The 14,116-nt window shown below is 44.6% G+C and overlaps 1 protein-coding gene across 22 annotated transcripts in view; it reads right to left on the bottom strand.

Moving 5' to 3' along the window:
- Positions 1 to 14,116, bottom strand: part of LOC140717149 (ras/Rap GTPase-activating protein SynGAP-like) — a 683,169-nt gene that overhangs the window by 92,730 nt on the left and 576,323 nt on the right. For 16 of the 22 annotated variants that reach the window (XR_012096464.1, XR_012096465.1, XR_012096472.1 and 13 more), the window contains 5 exons: positions 13,071 to 13,272; positions 12,126 to 12,307; positions 9,817 to 10,672; positions 5,184 to 5,396; positions 3,531 to 3,748 (listed from right to left, as the gene is read on the bottom strand). Coding sequence is in view for 6 of the 22 variants with exons in the window: in XM_073030475.1 (XP_072886576.1) it covers positions 3,531 to 3,748; positions 5,184 to 5,396; positions 9,817 to 10,672; positions 12,126 to 12,307; positions 13,071 to 13,272 (1,671 nt within the window). In the remaining 16 variants the exon portion in view is untranslated. The remainder of the gene's footprint in view (positions 1 to 3,530; positions 3,749 to 5,183; positions 5,397 to 9,816; positions 10,673 to 12,125; positions 12,308 to 13,070; positions 13,273 to 14,116) is intronic. The other 6 variants (XR_012096469.1, XR_012096477.1, XM_073030522.1 and 3 more) reach the window with 3 other exon arrangements.

The raw sequence follows: 14,116 nt of genomic DNA, 5'->3' as shown, positions 1-14,116 counted from the left end.
ATTTATAAAGTAGTCAGATTCAGAAGCAGCACTGAGGTGCAGAGTTGAAGTCCCTCACTCAGATTGGTTACAGTCATTATATACAGTACATATCTGGCAGATGGAATTTATCTGAATTTCCCTGAACATGACAACGTAGGTAGATAGAGTAGTAGTAAAGAAGGCATTTGGCAGAAACTGGAACATATGCTATAAATGTACAAATTGTTAGTGAGACCACACTTGAAATATTTGGTACAATTCTGGTTGCCCAGCCAAAGGAAGAATGTTATTAAGCCAGGAAAGGATGCAGAAAAGATTCACAAGAAAGCTACAGGGACTTGACTGATTAAGTTAATCGGAGAGGCTGGATAGGCTGGGGGCCTCTTCCTGTGGATAACCTTTGTGTTAAGTTCTGAGATGACCTTATAGTGGCATATATGAGGGAAATAGAGAAGGGTGATGATCACAGTCTTTTTTCCAGGATAGGAGAGTTTAGATTTAACCTGAGAGGAGAGATTTAAAGGGGACCTGAGGAGCACTGTTTTTGCACGCAGAAGGCACCTGGTATATGAAGCAAGCTGCCAGAGAAACCTATAGACACAGATACAATTACTCGGCTTTAAAGACATATGGACAGATACATGGATAGGAAAAGTTTAGAGGGATTATGGACCTAACCCACATCCCTCCAAGGACTGTTAGAATGGAAACAGCTTCTTTCCCCAGGCTGCAAGATGACTGAACTCCCTGCCACCTCCCAGGTCTCGCCACGCATGAAGTAGCAGTATACCGTTTACTTTTCAGTTTCTAATGTATATGCACATTATTATTTGTTAACTTATTTGCTTCAATATTACTTTATGTGTTGTGTGAGAGTTATATGCTGTGCTGAGTGCCTTGTACCGGAGGAACATTGTCTGGTTTGGTGGTATACATGTGTATGGTTAAATGACAGTAAGTGTGAACTTGAACTTAAAATGCAAGCAAATGGGACTAGCTCAGATAAACATCTGAGACAAGCTGGGTCGGTTTCTTTGCTGTGTGACTCCGTAACAGGGTAAAGCTCCCACTTAAGTGTGTCATCAACCTATATTGACAAGCTTAGCTGTGCTTGTGCCAACAATGTAAATGAACGCTGAATCTGTCATCAGAACCCAGTGTAAGGTCCTTGCTTATTCCACTTCAGTGTTGAAAACAGGTTTCTCCTACAGACCTAGCTTTGACAAAAAATGTAAATGCACTGCATGTTTTTCAACCAGTCCTTGCCATGCTTGACTGGGATCCAGAAGTGGTGCAGATGCCGTACCATGATATGGCTCAGGCTGTGAGCATTTGGAACTATTTCAACATGTTGCGGCATTTAAGAAGTTTAATAAACATGTTCAGAAGAAAGGAATCAAGAATTCCACTAATAAATGAGGAAGATTGACAGGAGGTTTATTTGGAGGGTGGTAGATTTTCTGTCCAGTATATTAGATGTAATTTTGCACTGAACCTTAGGTGAGCTGGAACTCCACGTGGCATCCTCTGGAGCTACTTTGGCCATAATACCTTGTACCAAATTATTTGCATTCTCTATACACGAGGTCACTAGGGAAGCTGCTGTTGATCTCCATGCCTGCTCTTGAGATGCCTGGTGAGTTGCTTTGGCTTTTATGAAATTTCCAATTTACCTCATTTTGATTGACTACATAGCTTCTAACATAGCCAGTCATGTTGACATTGGCCTGAGTTGTTACAAATTATGAGTTAAAGGAGAGGAGCTGCACAGCGATGGAGTTTGTAGGACCGCTGTCTCAGAGCACCAGGGACCTTGGTCTATTCATGGAGTCTGCACGTTCTCCCTGTGGCTTTGTGAGTAGGTAGGTTAACTGGCAGATGCAAATTACTCCTACTGAGGAGAGTTGACGGGAATGTGGGGAGAATAAAATAAGTGTTGAAGTAATGTGGGTGGATGTGTAGTTTACCAAAGGATCTGTTTCCATGCTATGTCACTATAGCTCTATTATTGAACCAGATATAGGAGCAGAATTTGGCCATTTGGCCCATTGTGTCTGCTCCAGCATTTCATCATGGCTGATCCATTATTCCTCTCAGACCCAATCTACTACCTTCTCCCTGTATCCCTTCACACTTTGACCAATCAAGAATCTATCAACCTCCACAGCTGCTTGTGGCAATGAATTCCACAGATTCACCACTCTGGCTAAAGAAATTCCCCCTCTTTTCAGTTCTAAAAGGATGCCGCTCGACTCTGAGGTTGTGTCCTTGGGTCCTAGACTCTCCCACCATCGGAAACATCCTCTCCACATCCACTCTATCAAGACCTTTCACCATTCGATAGGTTTCAATTAGGTCATCCCTTATCTTTCTGAATTCTAGTGAATACAGGCCCAGAGTCATCAGACACTCTTCCTATGACAAGCCGTTTAATTCTGGGATCTTTTTCATGAATCTCCTTTGAACTCTCTCCAGTTCAGCACATCCTTTCTAAGATAAGGGGCCAAAAACTGCTCACAGTACTCCAAGTAAAGCCTTACTAGTGCTTTAAAAAGCCTCAACGTTGCATCCTTGCTTACATCCTGACACATTACACAGGGTTAACGTGTCAGGTCAAAGCCATTCTCAGAATAACTCTTCATCTGATGGAGAGTCTTCCAACTGAAGGCAGTCTACTCTGCTTTACTTTCCACAGATGCTGCCTGACCTGCTGTGTGTCTCTGGCATCCTCTGTTCATATTTCAGATGTCCAGCATCCGCAGCCTTCTGATCTACATAATGCTCTCTTTTTTATTTTCAGATTTCGAAGCCCACTTTATTCGGTGGGGATTGTAATTTGTCTTCTCTGGATTACTTATCCAGTAGCATGGTGCTCACACTACCACATCCATCCAGCATAAATGGAAAGATGCAGCTGGTCCCCTTGGTAAGTTGAGGCATTCAGTACCGTTCCTGGTGGAATATAGGCGAGGGAAGGTGTTCTGGAGTCACATCGTGAACTGTACTGGTTTGTAGCCACTGGATTTATCCAGCTGCTGAAGCCCAGTTTCTGGTCCATGGTGACTCAAGGATTATTATTCTTGCAACAGTTTCACGTAACACAGAAACAGGCTCTGACAGATGATCAAACAGCCATTTACACAAATCCAATTTATTTCTCTTCTCCCCATGTACTGTATTAATTCCCTCCAACTCTGGCAGCTATTTAACTACGGTACTTGTCTGGGATGCCGGCGGAAACCGGATTACCCAGGGGGTTGACGTAGTTGGTTACAGGAAGCACAGACTACACTGGAGATCAGGATTGACTGAGTTACCGTGAGGTAGCTATACTACTAGCTGCACCACTCTGTGGCCCTCTGGTATGTTGTAGAGTTTGGATCTTTGGACATAAAAGACTTTGGGACAAGCACCTGGAAAGGAAAGCTTTTTGGGCCAAAAGTGGACAAAGGGGATTAATTTAAACGACTATTTTGTCAGCATGGATGAATAATACCATTCGATACCAATGGCTCAGCTGATCACTGGGCCAGTGCTCTGCTATTTACCTATTAATGATGCCTTTGATCTGGCTGTCCTTCTCCTCCTGCTGTCGGCGTAGACGGTTCTCACTCTCATCCAGGCGTGACTGGTACTCCCGCAGGATCTTCCCCGTCTGCTCCTCCTGTGACATCAGCCGCCGCTCGTACTCCTCCAGCTTGCGGTTTGACATCTGCAGCCTTTCCTTCAGGGAAAGAATTTCCTCCTCATACTGGGTCTGTTGCCCCTGAAGAAATGGATTACAGGGGAAATCGATTACACGCAACTGATCACACCACGGTACAGCAGAGACACAGAAAAGGGCAAGAACGGGCCATTCAGTCCATCATATCTGTACCGATTACAACACCAGAGGAAAATAAATGCCTTTTGCATGCATGATCTCTCTACTCCCTGCAAATTCATGTGTCTATTTAAAAGCCCCTTAAACAATACTGTTGATTCTGCTTACATAACCATCACCACCACCCCTGGCAATTTGTTCCAAGCATCTAACACACTCTGCACACCTCCTTTAAACTTTCCCCCTCTCACTTCAGGATTTGGCAATTCTGCCCTGGGAAAAAGATTCTGACTATCCACCCCACACATAGACATGGAGTTAAAGCAGAACGTGGAAAGACTGGAAAGAGATTTCAGTGCCCCTGCTGACAAGACCATGGAGGCAGTTTCTCACTCCAGGGATGCTGCCCGTCCTGCTGTGTGACTCTGACACTTGCTTTGACGGATTTCTCACACTGCACTAATGTGTTCTTCCAATGCGCGCCATGGAACCTAACATCCTGATATGGGCAGTCTTGAACATCTTCAGTTGGCAAGTGGCAGAAGTACCATCTGTCAAACATGCCAAAAGCATGGATCTGTTGGCTGATCTACCTCTGAAAATGGATGCCCATGGCCGCTAGCAGGTGCAATATTATGTCTTCCCACACAACTCTGCCTGTGTCCCATTAACACACTTTGTCTTTTCAGTATGAAAATGTCCTGCTACAATTAACTGAATACTTTCATTCTGAGAGTGCTATGCCTGAGAATATTGCTATTGCTATGTATTTCTGTAGGCCTGCTGTATGTCTCATTGACAAGGTTAAAAGCATCTTAGCCGATACTTAAATCATCATTAAAAAACTATTAATCCAAATATGATTTGTTGAATAAAGAGTCTCCTCCGTATCAAAGCCATGGCTCGCTCATTTCCCTTTTAGTTTTAACTGATCCCCTCTTGATTAACTGCAATCCCATCTCTTTCGATTTTTATCAGTTACTCTACCACCCGCTCGCCAAATTTTACTGTTTCCACTCAATTTGACTTTGATTGCTGCCCTTTCCTTTGTAGTCTACATTTTAACTAACAATCTTCCCAGCCCTTCCTCCCTCTCTATTCTGCCTTACCAATCACCTCCTTTTCCTTATCACCCATCTTTCTGTTGGCCTTCTCCCGATCCCTTTCAATTCTCTTAAATGTAAATGGTGACCTGCCTTGAGATAGTTCATAGTTGTCTACATTTCTGTTGGGAAAAGGCTAATAGTCCAATATGCGACAGGCCTCAAATAATAATGACAGTCTAATAATATATATCTAGGCTCACAACATCAGACCACCAGATCCATCCTAGTCCCTGAAATGCCAACGTTCCCTGCCCACCCAGTTCCATTTTCACCTTGTCGAGCCTGCTCTCATCCATCGATTTGGAATATTCCCTCAGTTTGTACTCTTCCCGCTCCAGATGTGAGCTCTCGATATCTGCAGACAAGTGAGTCATGTTGGTCACCCAGGCAACGGTGCGTTCAGAGGGGGTGACGGGGTGAAGTGTCGAGGGTGAATGCGAGGCCTGACAGACAGAGAAGAGATGGTGGTCATAAATAACAGTAACCTGAAGTAAAAGAAAAAACAGGTATCAACACCATTGCATCACATTCCCACTTTCTGCCTGTCTTATTTCCCCGTTTGTATAAGTTTCAAAGCTGTTTTCCAGTGTAATCAAATGTGGCGCCGAAGTATAGGGCTTTAAAGCTCTTGTCCAAGAACTTGCTTCATTCAGTAGAGATGGACATCACTAGCAACAGATGCCATTTATGGTCCATCACTAGTTTCTCCTGGACTGAGGAAGCAATGAAGAGTCAATCATGCTTGGAGGCCCATGATCACTCATCTATCAGCAGTAAGGCTGGCAGATTTCCTCCCTTGAAAAGATATGTGTAAACTAGTCTCATAATTACTGAGGCAAGCTTTATGCTCAATTCCAGATCTACTTTAATTTAAAATCTTCAAATTTATAATCTGGGATTCAAATTCTGTATCTCTAGATTTCTAATTTCTAGATGTCTAGGTTTCTAATTCAGTGACTTAAACAGTTCATGACAAAAGGGTATGGGGGTGCAGGGCTAGGGTTGGAGGGAGAAAAAATCAAGTTTGATTGAACCACATTTTGTACCAGCCCATTTTCCTGCTGTGGAGCAATTTCACTTAAAGGGAGGTTGGTGCTTTTTCTTCCTTCCATGCTGATTTCACTATAAAATTTGGGCTGGTCAGATGAATTTATCCAGTCAGAAGCCTCTCCTATCACTTCAAGCACATCCACAAACGTAGACATTAGATCCTGGAGGAATCAAGAGCACCAAAATAAATAGAGAAATCCTCAGGGCAATAGGTGCAAACATGGTGACATTAAAATAAAATTTACTAATTTTTCTTTGGTATGCTCAGTCGGTAAAGTCCATGGAACATCTGGCTGTGACAATCTTCTGGGTGTTGTAGTGACTGCTAGCACGGTCCCCTCCTGCATTTCCACACAAGAGACATTCAGTGCTCCTCGGATGTATCAGTTTTGCTGCCCAGCATTTGAAAGCCAGTTGTCCTGGTATTTGGAGTCAAGACAGGGGTACAAAAATCTGGATTACAGAGGGAAGGAGATTGGATGGGCAGTGGGATGGTGATTGCCTTGAAAGAATTTCAAAATGGAAACACGTGCACATCTCGTATCCACGTGGGCAGGAATGGGATGAATGTACATATGGACATCTCATATCCACGTGGGCAGGAATGGGATGAATAACCACATATAGCAGAAGTTTCTGGTGCGGAAGAGAAGCCCTTGAATTTCCGTGCTTTACTCTCTCAAGATGCAGAATCTCAAGAGCACCTACAGGAGTGCTTCAAATCTATGGACTGGACAATATTCAGAGAATCATTTTCGAATCTGAATGAAGATGCCACAGCTGTCACCAACTTCATCAAGACCTGTGTGGATGAGTGTGTGCCTTTGAGATCCAATCCCAAATCCCAAACCAAAAGCTGTGGATGAACCAGAAGATCTGTAGTTTGCTGAGGGCTAGATCTGTGGTATTCAAGACTAGTGATCCAAAAGTACACCAGAAGACCAAATACGGCCTATAGAAGGCTATTTTAAGGGCGAAAAACAATTCCAATTGAGGTTAGAGTTGGAATTGGATGCACATCAGCTCTGGCAGGGTTTGCAGGCCATTACTTCTAACAAAGCAAAACCTAACATCATGAATGGCTGTGATGCTTCACTCCCAGATGAGCTCAACACCAGTTATACACACTTTGAAAGGGAGAATAAAATTACACCTGCACAAATCCCTGAAACACCTGGTGACTCTGTGATCCCTGTCTCAGAGGCCAATGCCAGAATATCTATCAAGAGGGTGAACCTTTGCAAGGTGTCAGGCCCTGATGGTGTACCTGGCAGGGCTCTGAAAACCTGTGCCAACGAACTGGAGGGAGTGTTCAAGATCATCTTCAATTTTTCGCTGCTGCAGTTGGAGATTCCTACCTTCTTCAAAAAGAGCTGCGTGAGCTGTCTCAATGACTTTATCCAGTGGCAGTCACATGCTAGTGCTTTGAGAGGTTGGTCACGGCTAGAATCAACTCCTGCTTTTGCAAGGGCCTGGACCAAATGCAATTTGCCAATTGCCACAATAGGTCTATAGTGGATGCAGTCTCACTCTTTCTCCACTCAGCCTTGGATTACCTGGACAGTAATCCTTTCTCAAGCTGCTGTTTATTAATTACAGCTCAGAGTTCAAAACAATTGTACCCTCAGTTCTAAACACCAAGTTTCAAAACCCCAGGCTCTGCACTTCCCTCAGCATCTGGATGCCTGAGTTCCTCACTGGGAGACCACAGTCTGTGCGGAGCGGACATAACATCTACTCCTCGTTAACAATCAGAACAGCTCAAGGATGTGTGCTTAGCCCTCTGCTCTACTCTCTCTACACCTATGACTGTGTGGTTAGACACGGCCAAAATACATTTATCATCAATAAATTTGTCGACGACCCAACTATTGCTGGCAACATTTCAGACGGTGATGAGGTGGTGTACTGGAGCAAGACAGATCAGCTGGTTAGAGTGGTGTCACAACAAAGACCAAGGAACTGATTGTGGACTTCAGGCAGGGGAAGTCCTCACTGAGAGATCAGCAATCGAAAAGCGAGCAATCTGAAGTTACTCGGTGTTAACATCACTGAAAATCTGTCCTCGGCCCAACATATTGAAGCACTTACAAAGAAGGCACGACAGCAGCTACATTTCATTAGGAGTTTGAGGAGAGTTGGTACGTAACCAAATACATTCACAAGTTTCTACAGATGTGCCGTGGAGAGCATTATAACTGTTTGCATCACTGCCTGGTACGGAGAGCCACTGCAGAGGAACGGAAAAAGCTGTAGTCAACTGTAGAATCAGCCAGGTCCATCATGAGCATCAGCCTCTCCAGCATCCAGGACACCTTCAAAAGGTGATGGTCTCAAAAAGACATCATTACGGACCCCTGTCAGCCAGGACATGCCCTCTTCTCATTGCTGCCATCAAGGAGGAGTTAAAGGAGTTACAGAAGCCTGAAGACACCTAGTCAGTGTATCAGGAACAGTTTCTTCCCCTCTGCCATCAGATTTCTGAATGGACAATGAACCATGAACACCACCCCACTATGCTTTCCCCTCTTTTGCACTACTTATTTAATATATACATATATACTTATTGTAAATTGTAGATTTTTTTTACTATGTATTACACTATACTGCTGCTGTAAAACAATAAATTTCATGACATACACCAGCGATATTCAACATGAACCTGAATCTGAATAAAATTCTGAAGCTCAGACATTTTATAATGCCACAATTCCTTTGTTGAGATCAAATAATTCATCGTGCACATGTGGGACATCGCAGACTTAGATGACTGACTTCTGACAAGCACAGTAGGTGAGATTCTTCCTGGACTTTAACCTGTGCAGGGAGGCTGAAGTTAAAATTCCATGATTTCCATCAAACCACTAGAGGTAAGAGCTGCAACTTCGTGGATCCAGTAATCCGAGTTCAGTCCTGACCTTCAGCATTGTCTAGGTGGAGTCTGGACTTTCTCCTTTGGCTGGCTAGGCTTCCCTTGGGTGCTCTGGTTTCCACCCAGATCCCAAGCCATGCAGACTAGTAGATTAAACATTGCCCGCAATGAGTGGGTGAGTGGTAGAATTTGGTGGTTGGTAGAGTTATTGCAAAGGTGGGAAGAATAAAATGGGAAAGGCTACGATTATAGTCAATAAGGATGCTTGGTGGTGGGAACAGACTCAGTGGGATAACGTTTCTGAGCCGTACTTATCTGTGAGTCAGAGCTTGGTCAAAGCTGGATTTGTCAAAGCCCTTTTAAAGGGAGCTGGACCAGAGATCTCATCTGGGTCAGAATCACAGATTAGCAGAGAAAGCCACAGTCTCTGAGGTTCCCTGGATTCAACTCCAGCATCTGGGAGGGGCTGAGATGAGAGAGAGCCAGAGCAGAAGACAGCTTACCTGTTTTCTGAATAACTTTGACTTGTAAACATTTGGTTTATGCAATAAAGCAGTGCCATTCAGTGCTTGTGCCTGCTATGCACAAAGCGATCTCTTACTCTAACGAATTACATGGCACTCTCTACCATGATGCATTTCCTTAAGCCTTTTAGATTTACAAAACCTTGCTTAACAAAGAGTTATCCAAGAATGAGTTCCTTTCATAAATTGAGGGATGGTTGCACCTGTTATGCATGTTGGTATCATTTCCTCCAGAATAAACTCAGAAAATGCTGGAAAAGCACTGCATGTGGAGAAAGAAGGGGTTAATACTTCAGATAGAAGGCTCTCTATAAAAAGGGGTTAAAGAACTTCCACCTGAAACATTACCTTCATCTCTTTATCTACAGATGCTGCCTGACCTGCCGAGAGTTTCCACACTTCACAGTTTTCACGTCAGATTTCCAGCTCCTGCGATTCTCTGACCTCCAGTAAACTCACCTGTTTGGTAATAGCGGGTTTTGGAGCCGGCGCATCAGCTTTGGCCATGATCGATTGCTGCCGCACTTTGGGAGCGTGGGCAGGCTCAGCAGGTGACTGCAGTAAGTTGGCACTCGGTGGCCGGGGTCTCTGGGCCGCGCTGACTGTCAGCTGCTGTGTCTTCCCCCGTACGAGAGGCGGAGGGGGAGGTGGCGGCTGGTCTATCCTCCTCTGGGGGCCGATGTTGGTCGGAGGCGTTGAGAGCATGTGCTGCAGGTTGTCGGTGAGCGAGAGCTGCCGGCGACTGAACTCGCTGTTCTGGCGGGCAAACTCGTCGCTGTAGCTGTGGCTGTGGAAGATCTGCTTGTTGGCAGACAGGTCTTCGCTCTTGCTGTAGCCATGGTAACCCAAGAGCCCGACGCCAGGCTCAGCGGGAGTCCGTAGTGAGGCGGGCCCGTCTGAGGTCATGTTGAACAGGGGGTTCTGAAAGGACAAGGGGACCCTCAGCTGCCCGTGCAATCCGTCTGTAGTGATGCCCATCTGACCCAGTCGCAGACCTCCTGACACACTTGACCCGCTGCCCTGAGACAGCCGGCTTGGTCTGAGGCCCACTGTGGTTCCGATGGAGGCCTGGCTGCTATTTAACATGTCGCCAACCGTTTGGAGGTTGCTTATGCTATTCATACTCCTGCTGTCCTGCAGGTCCATCATGGAGATGCTCTTGTTTGTAGTCATCATCTTGGGGTCAGGTTCAGTGATGTCCGAGCTGCTCGTGCAATATGCCGGGGAGGAGCGTGCAAGTGGAGGCCTTGTCACGTAAAAGACATCCTTTCCCTTTTCCTTGGTTGGAGAAGGCAGCCTGGTCATATCAATTGAGCTGTTGATAGACAGAAAGTGACACGTCTAAACTGAGTGACAGTTTCACTGGGGTAAAAAAAATGTTGGTTGCAGTGAGATGTGGATGGTGGGCTGCCCATGGTCATTGAATATGGATAATGGAGCTGAACGCTGACCCATCTGATATCTCCTACCATCACCACTTTTGTTCTACCCAGCTATTTCCCTTTCAGGATCACAAAAACTTGGAGGACCATCACTGTACTTTCTAACCTCTAAAAACATAAATTCATCCAGTCATCTACTGGTGCCAAGCTGTATTGGCCCTTGCCCTCCCCTTGGACATTGGCGGCGTGGAGAGGGGAGACTTACTGGTTGGGCAACTGCCGGTCCCCCACACAACCTTGCCCAGGCCTGTGCCCCGGAGAGACTGAAGAAAGACTTTCCAGGTGCAGATCCATGGTCTTGCGAGTCCAATGGATGCCATCCTACTGCCTAAATCCTAATAGACACCCACGATTCCTTTCTACTTGCTAGCCTAATATACTCTAGCAGTGTTTCATTTTAAATATACTCATTCTTGTTTCTCTCTCCATGACCTTTGAAACACTCCGAATTATGTGCAGCCCTTATTTACTTCACTTCCCTGTGAGCATCCATGTGATCAGCCAGCTCTGAAATTCCTTATATCTCGCTCACTATTACACATTCCTTACAATCTAGATATTTGATTAAACCCACCGCAAGGTCTGCTTTGATGGTTCAGTGCTGTATTTTATCAAGCGTGCCCCCTTGAAGTGCCTTGGGATGTTTGACTGCACTGAATTACGCAGTAATGCCTTGGTGAGATTACATTTGTGTGTATTCACGGCAAGGATCTGTGAAGTTGAATGTTAAGAGAATCGTGGGATAGGAGCCCAGGTTCTGAGGTAAAACAATAGCCATGATCTTGCTTAGTGGAGTAGGAATCGGGGGGGGGGGGGGAGGAGAAAAAACCTACTCCTGCTTCTATTTCTTATGTGACGAGCTGTAAAATAGAATTTGTTGTTGCTGCTGTCGCCATTGCTTCCTCCGCATTGTGCAAAACGTCCGATCGTGCTGCCTTTCAGGTGGTTGAACTCACTTTACTTTGACATCTTCCCCAACTTGATGTGTGTCTTAGACCTGTGTTCAGACCTGTTTTTCAACGTGCTGAACAGCACCTCACTCCCTGTGTGTCGGAGTACACAGTACCAACACTTCTATTGCTGAACCTCTTTTCCCCACTTCTAAAATGTTTTCCAGCAATGCATGTTTTCCTAAGTGTATGCTGCAAAGATCTCTCAGAATGCAGTGCTAGGATCAGAAGCAATATTTCTGGGTCAGTGTACACATTACCTAAAGCATGCTGTACCTGACCTGGGAGCAGAGTGGAATATTATAAGGCATGAATAAGTTTATGCATTGTGCATCGGAGAGTTAGTGCAAAGCTGTACATCACATCTTGTCCTCACCTATTCAGATCCTTAACTGTGTACTTCTGAAGGTCAGATGACACGCCGCGGTTGATGTTGGGCCCAGAGGTGTAGCGTTCCGCGATGTGGCTGGACTGCCTTTGTACATGTGAGGGGTTTCTCAGAGCACCACTTATGTCATTGAGGAGGCGAGGAAGGGGACCTAGTTTCATCACAGCTTCCTGAAAGGTAGAGGAAAGATGATTTCAGCAAGGGTGGACTAACATGCATTGGCATGATTAGTCTAGTGATGGGAACTACCATCACTACCTAATGCAGTCACCAATGAACCACTCTCCATTCACAGCATCTAAGTTAAATCCAAATGGATCATGACCAGTTTCTGGTCACTGGACAAACACAAAATTTCTTATTCTGCAGAACTGCAATTAACAACTGCATTCTTCAGCTGATTGAGTCCCACTTGATCCAAAATCATCCCACATACTTGGAGAATTTCAATTTACTAAAAGCCTCCTATTCATTTTGCATATCGCAAACCCATCTATGCCCCATTCAGTTGTTAAGATGGAAAACCGAATGATCTATCCACACCTAGACTCCAGCTATTTATATATTTTCCAGTAGATCAAACTTCCATCATAGTCTTTTTTACTGTCTGAGATAATTTATGGGCTGTGTCTTGTCTGAATCTCAGTGTCCGCATTGCTGCTGCAAATAAGCTTTTCGTCGTCTCTGTACCTCGGGGTAATTCTGCATATGACAATTAACTCAACTTGACCTAATAGAATCCAAAATGCATCCAGCTCACCCTCTGTAAAATGGATGTAAACTGACCCAGCCTAAAGTCATATTACACATTCAGTGTTCAATCAGTCCAGTCAACTTTTCTCTAACCCTAAGAGTAACAGAATTCCCATCAAACTTCCTCATTCCCATTCTCCAAAGTTTTCAACTGCTCCGCGGTGTGTTTTAACTCTTCACCTTGCTCAGCTGAGGCAGCACCTCCCACAGAAGGGAGTGAAGTGTGGAGAGTTCACGGCCTAGGTCTATGTAGCCTTCAAAGCTGGCTGCATTGGTGACTGTGTCCGGATTGGAAATCTCCATCAGGAACTGCTGCATGCTGCCCCACTCAAGCTCCAGAAATTCATTCATGAATGACATGTAGTCCTCCTTGCTGCCAAACCTGCAGGCAAGGAGATGAAAAGGTACAACACCAGAAAACACGTTATTTTTTTGAATTGAATAAAACCAACATCCGTGACAAATGGTGTCAAATAACACAGGTAGAATAAACACAATTTTGCTTTTATAACAAATATTTACATATTAATGCTCTACTCTCTCTAAATTCATGACTGTGTGGCTAGGCACAGCTCAAAGACCATCTATAAATTTGCTGATGATACAACCATTGTTGGCAGAATCTCAAATGGTGACAACAGGGCGTACAGGAGTGAGATATACCAGCTAGTCGAGTGGTGTTGCAGCAACAACCTTGCAATTGACATCAGTAAGACTAAGGAGCTTATTATGGACTTCAGAAAGGGCAAGGTGAATGAACACACACCAGTCCTTATAGAAGGATCAAAGGTGGAGAGAGTGAGCAATTTCAAATTCCTGGCTGTCAATACCTCTGAGGACCTAATCTGACCTAATGCAGCTATAAAGATGGCAAGACATCTTCAAGGGGCCGTGCCTCAAAAAGGCGGCATCGATCATCAAGGATCCCCATCACCCAGGACACGTCCTCTTTTCATTGCTATACCACCAGGCAGGAGGGACAGAAGCCTGAAGGCACACTCAACGATTCAAGAACAGCTTCTTCCTCTCTTCCTTACTTCTTTATTCCTATTTTTTACACTACTTATTTAACTATTTAATATATAAATAAATACTTTCTGTAATTCACAGTTTTTTCTCCCTATTATTATGTATTGCATTGTAATGCTGCTGCAAAGTTTCACAATGTATGCCTGATTCTGATATCGCTGGAAATTTGCTCTAAGTCTGAGGTCACATGTGGAACA

Source organism: Hemitrygon akajei, chromosome 2 (genome assembly GCF_048418815.1).
Source record: "Hemitrygon akajei chromosome 2, sHemAka1.3, whole genome shotgun sequence".
NCBI classification, from domain to species: domain Eukaryota; kingdom Metazoa; phylum Chordata; class Chondrichthyes; order Myliobatiformes; family Dasyatidae; genus Hemitrygon; species Hemitrygon akajei.
This window is presented reverse-complemented; position numbering and strand designations above follow the sequence as displayed.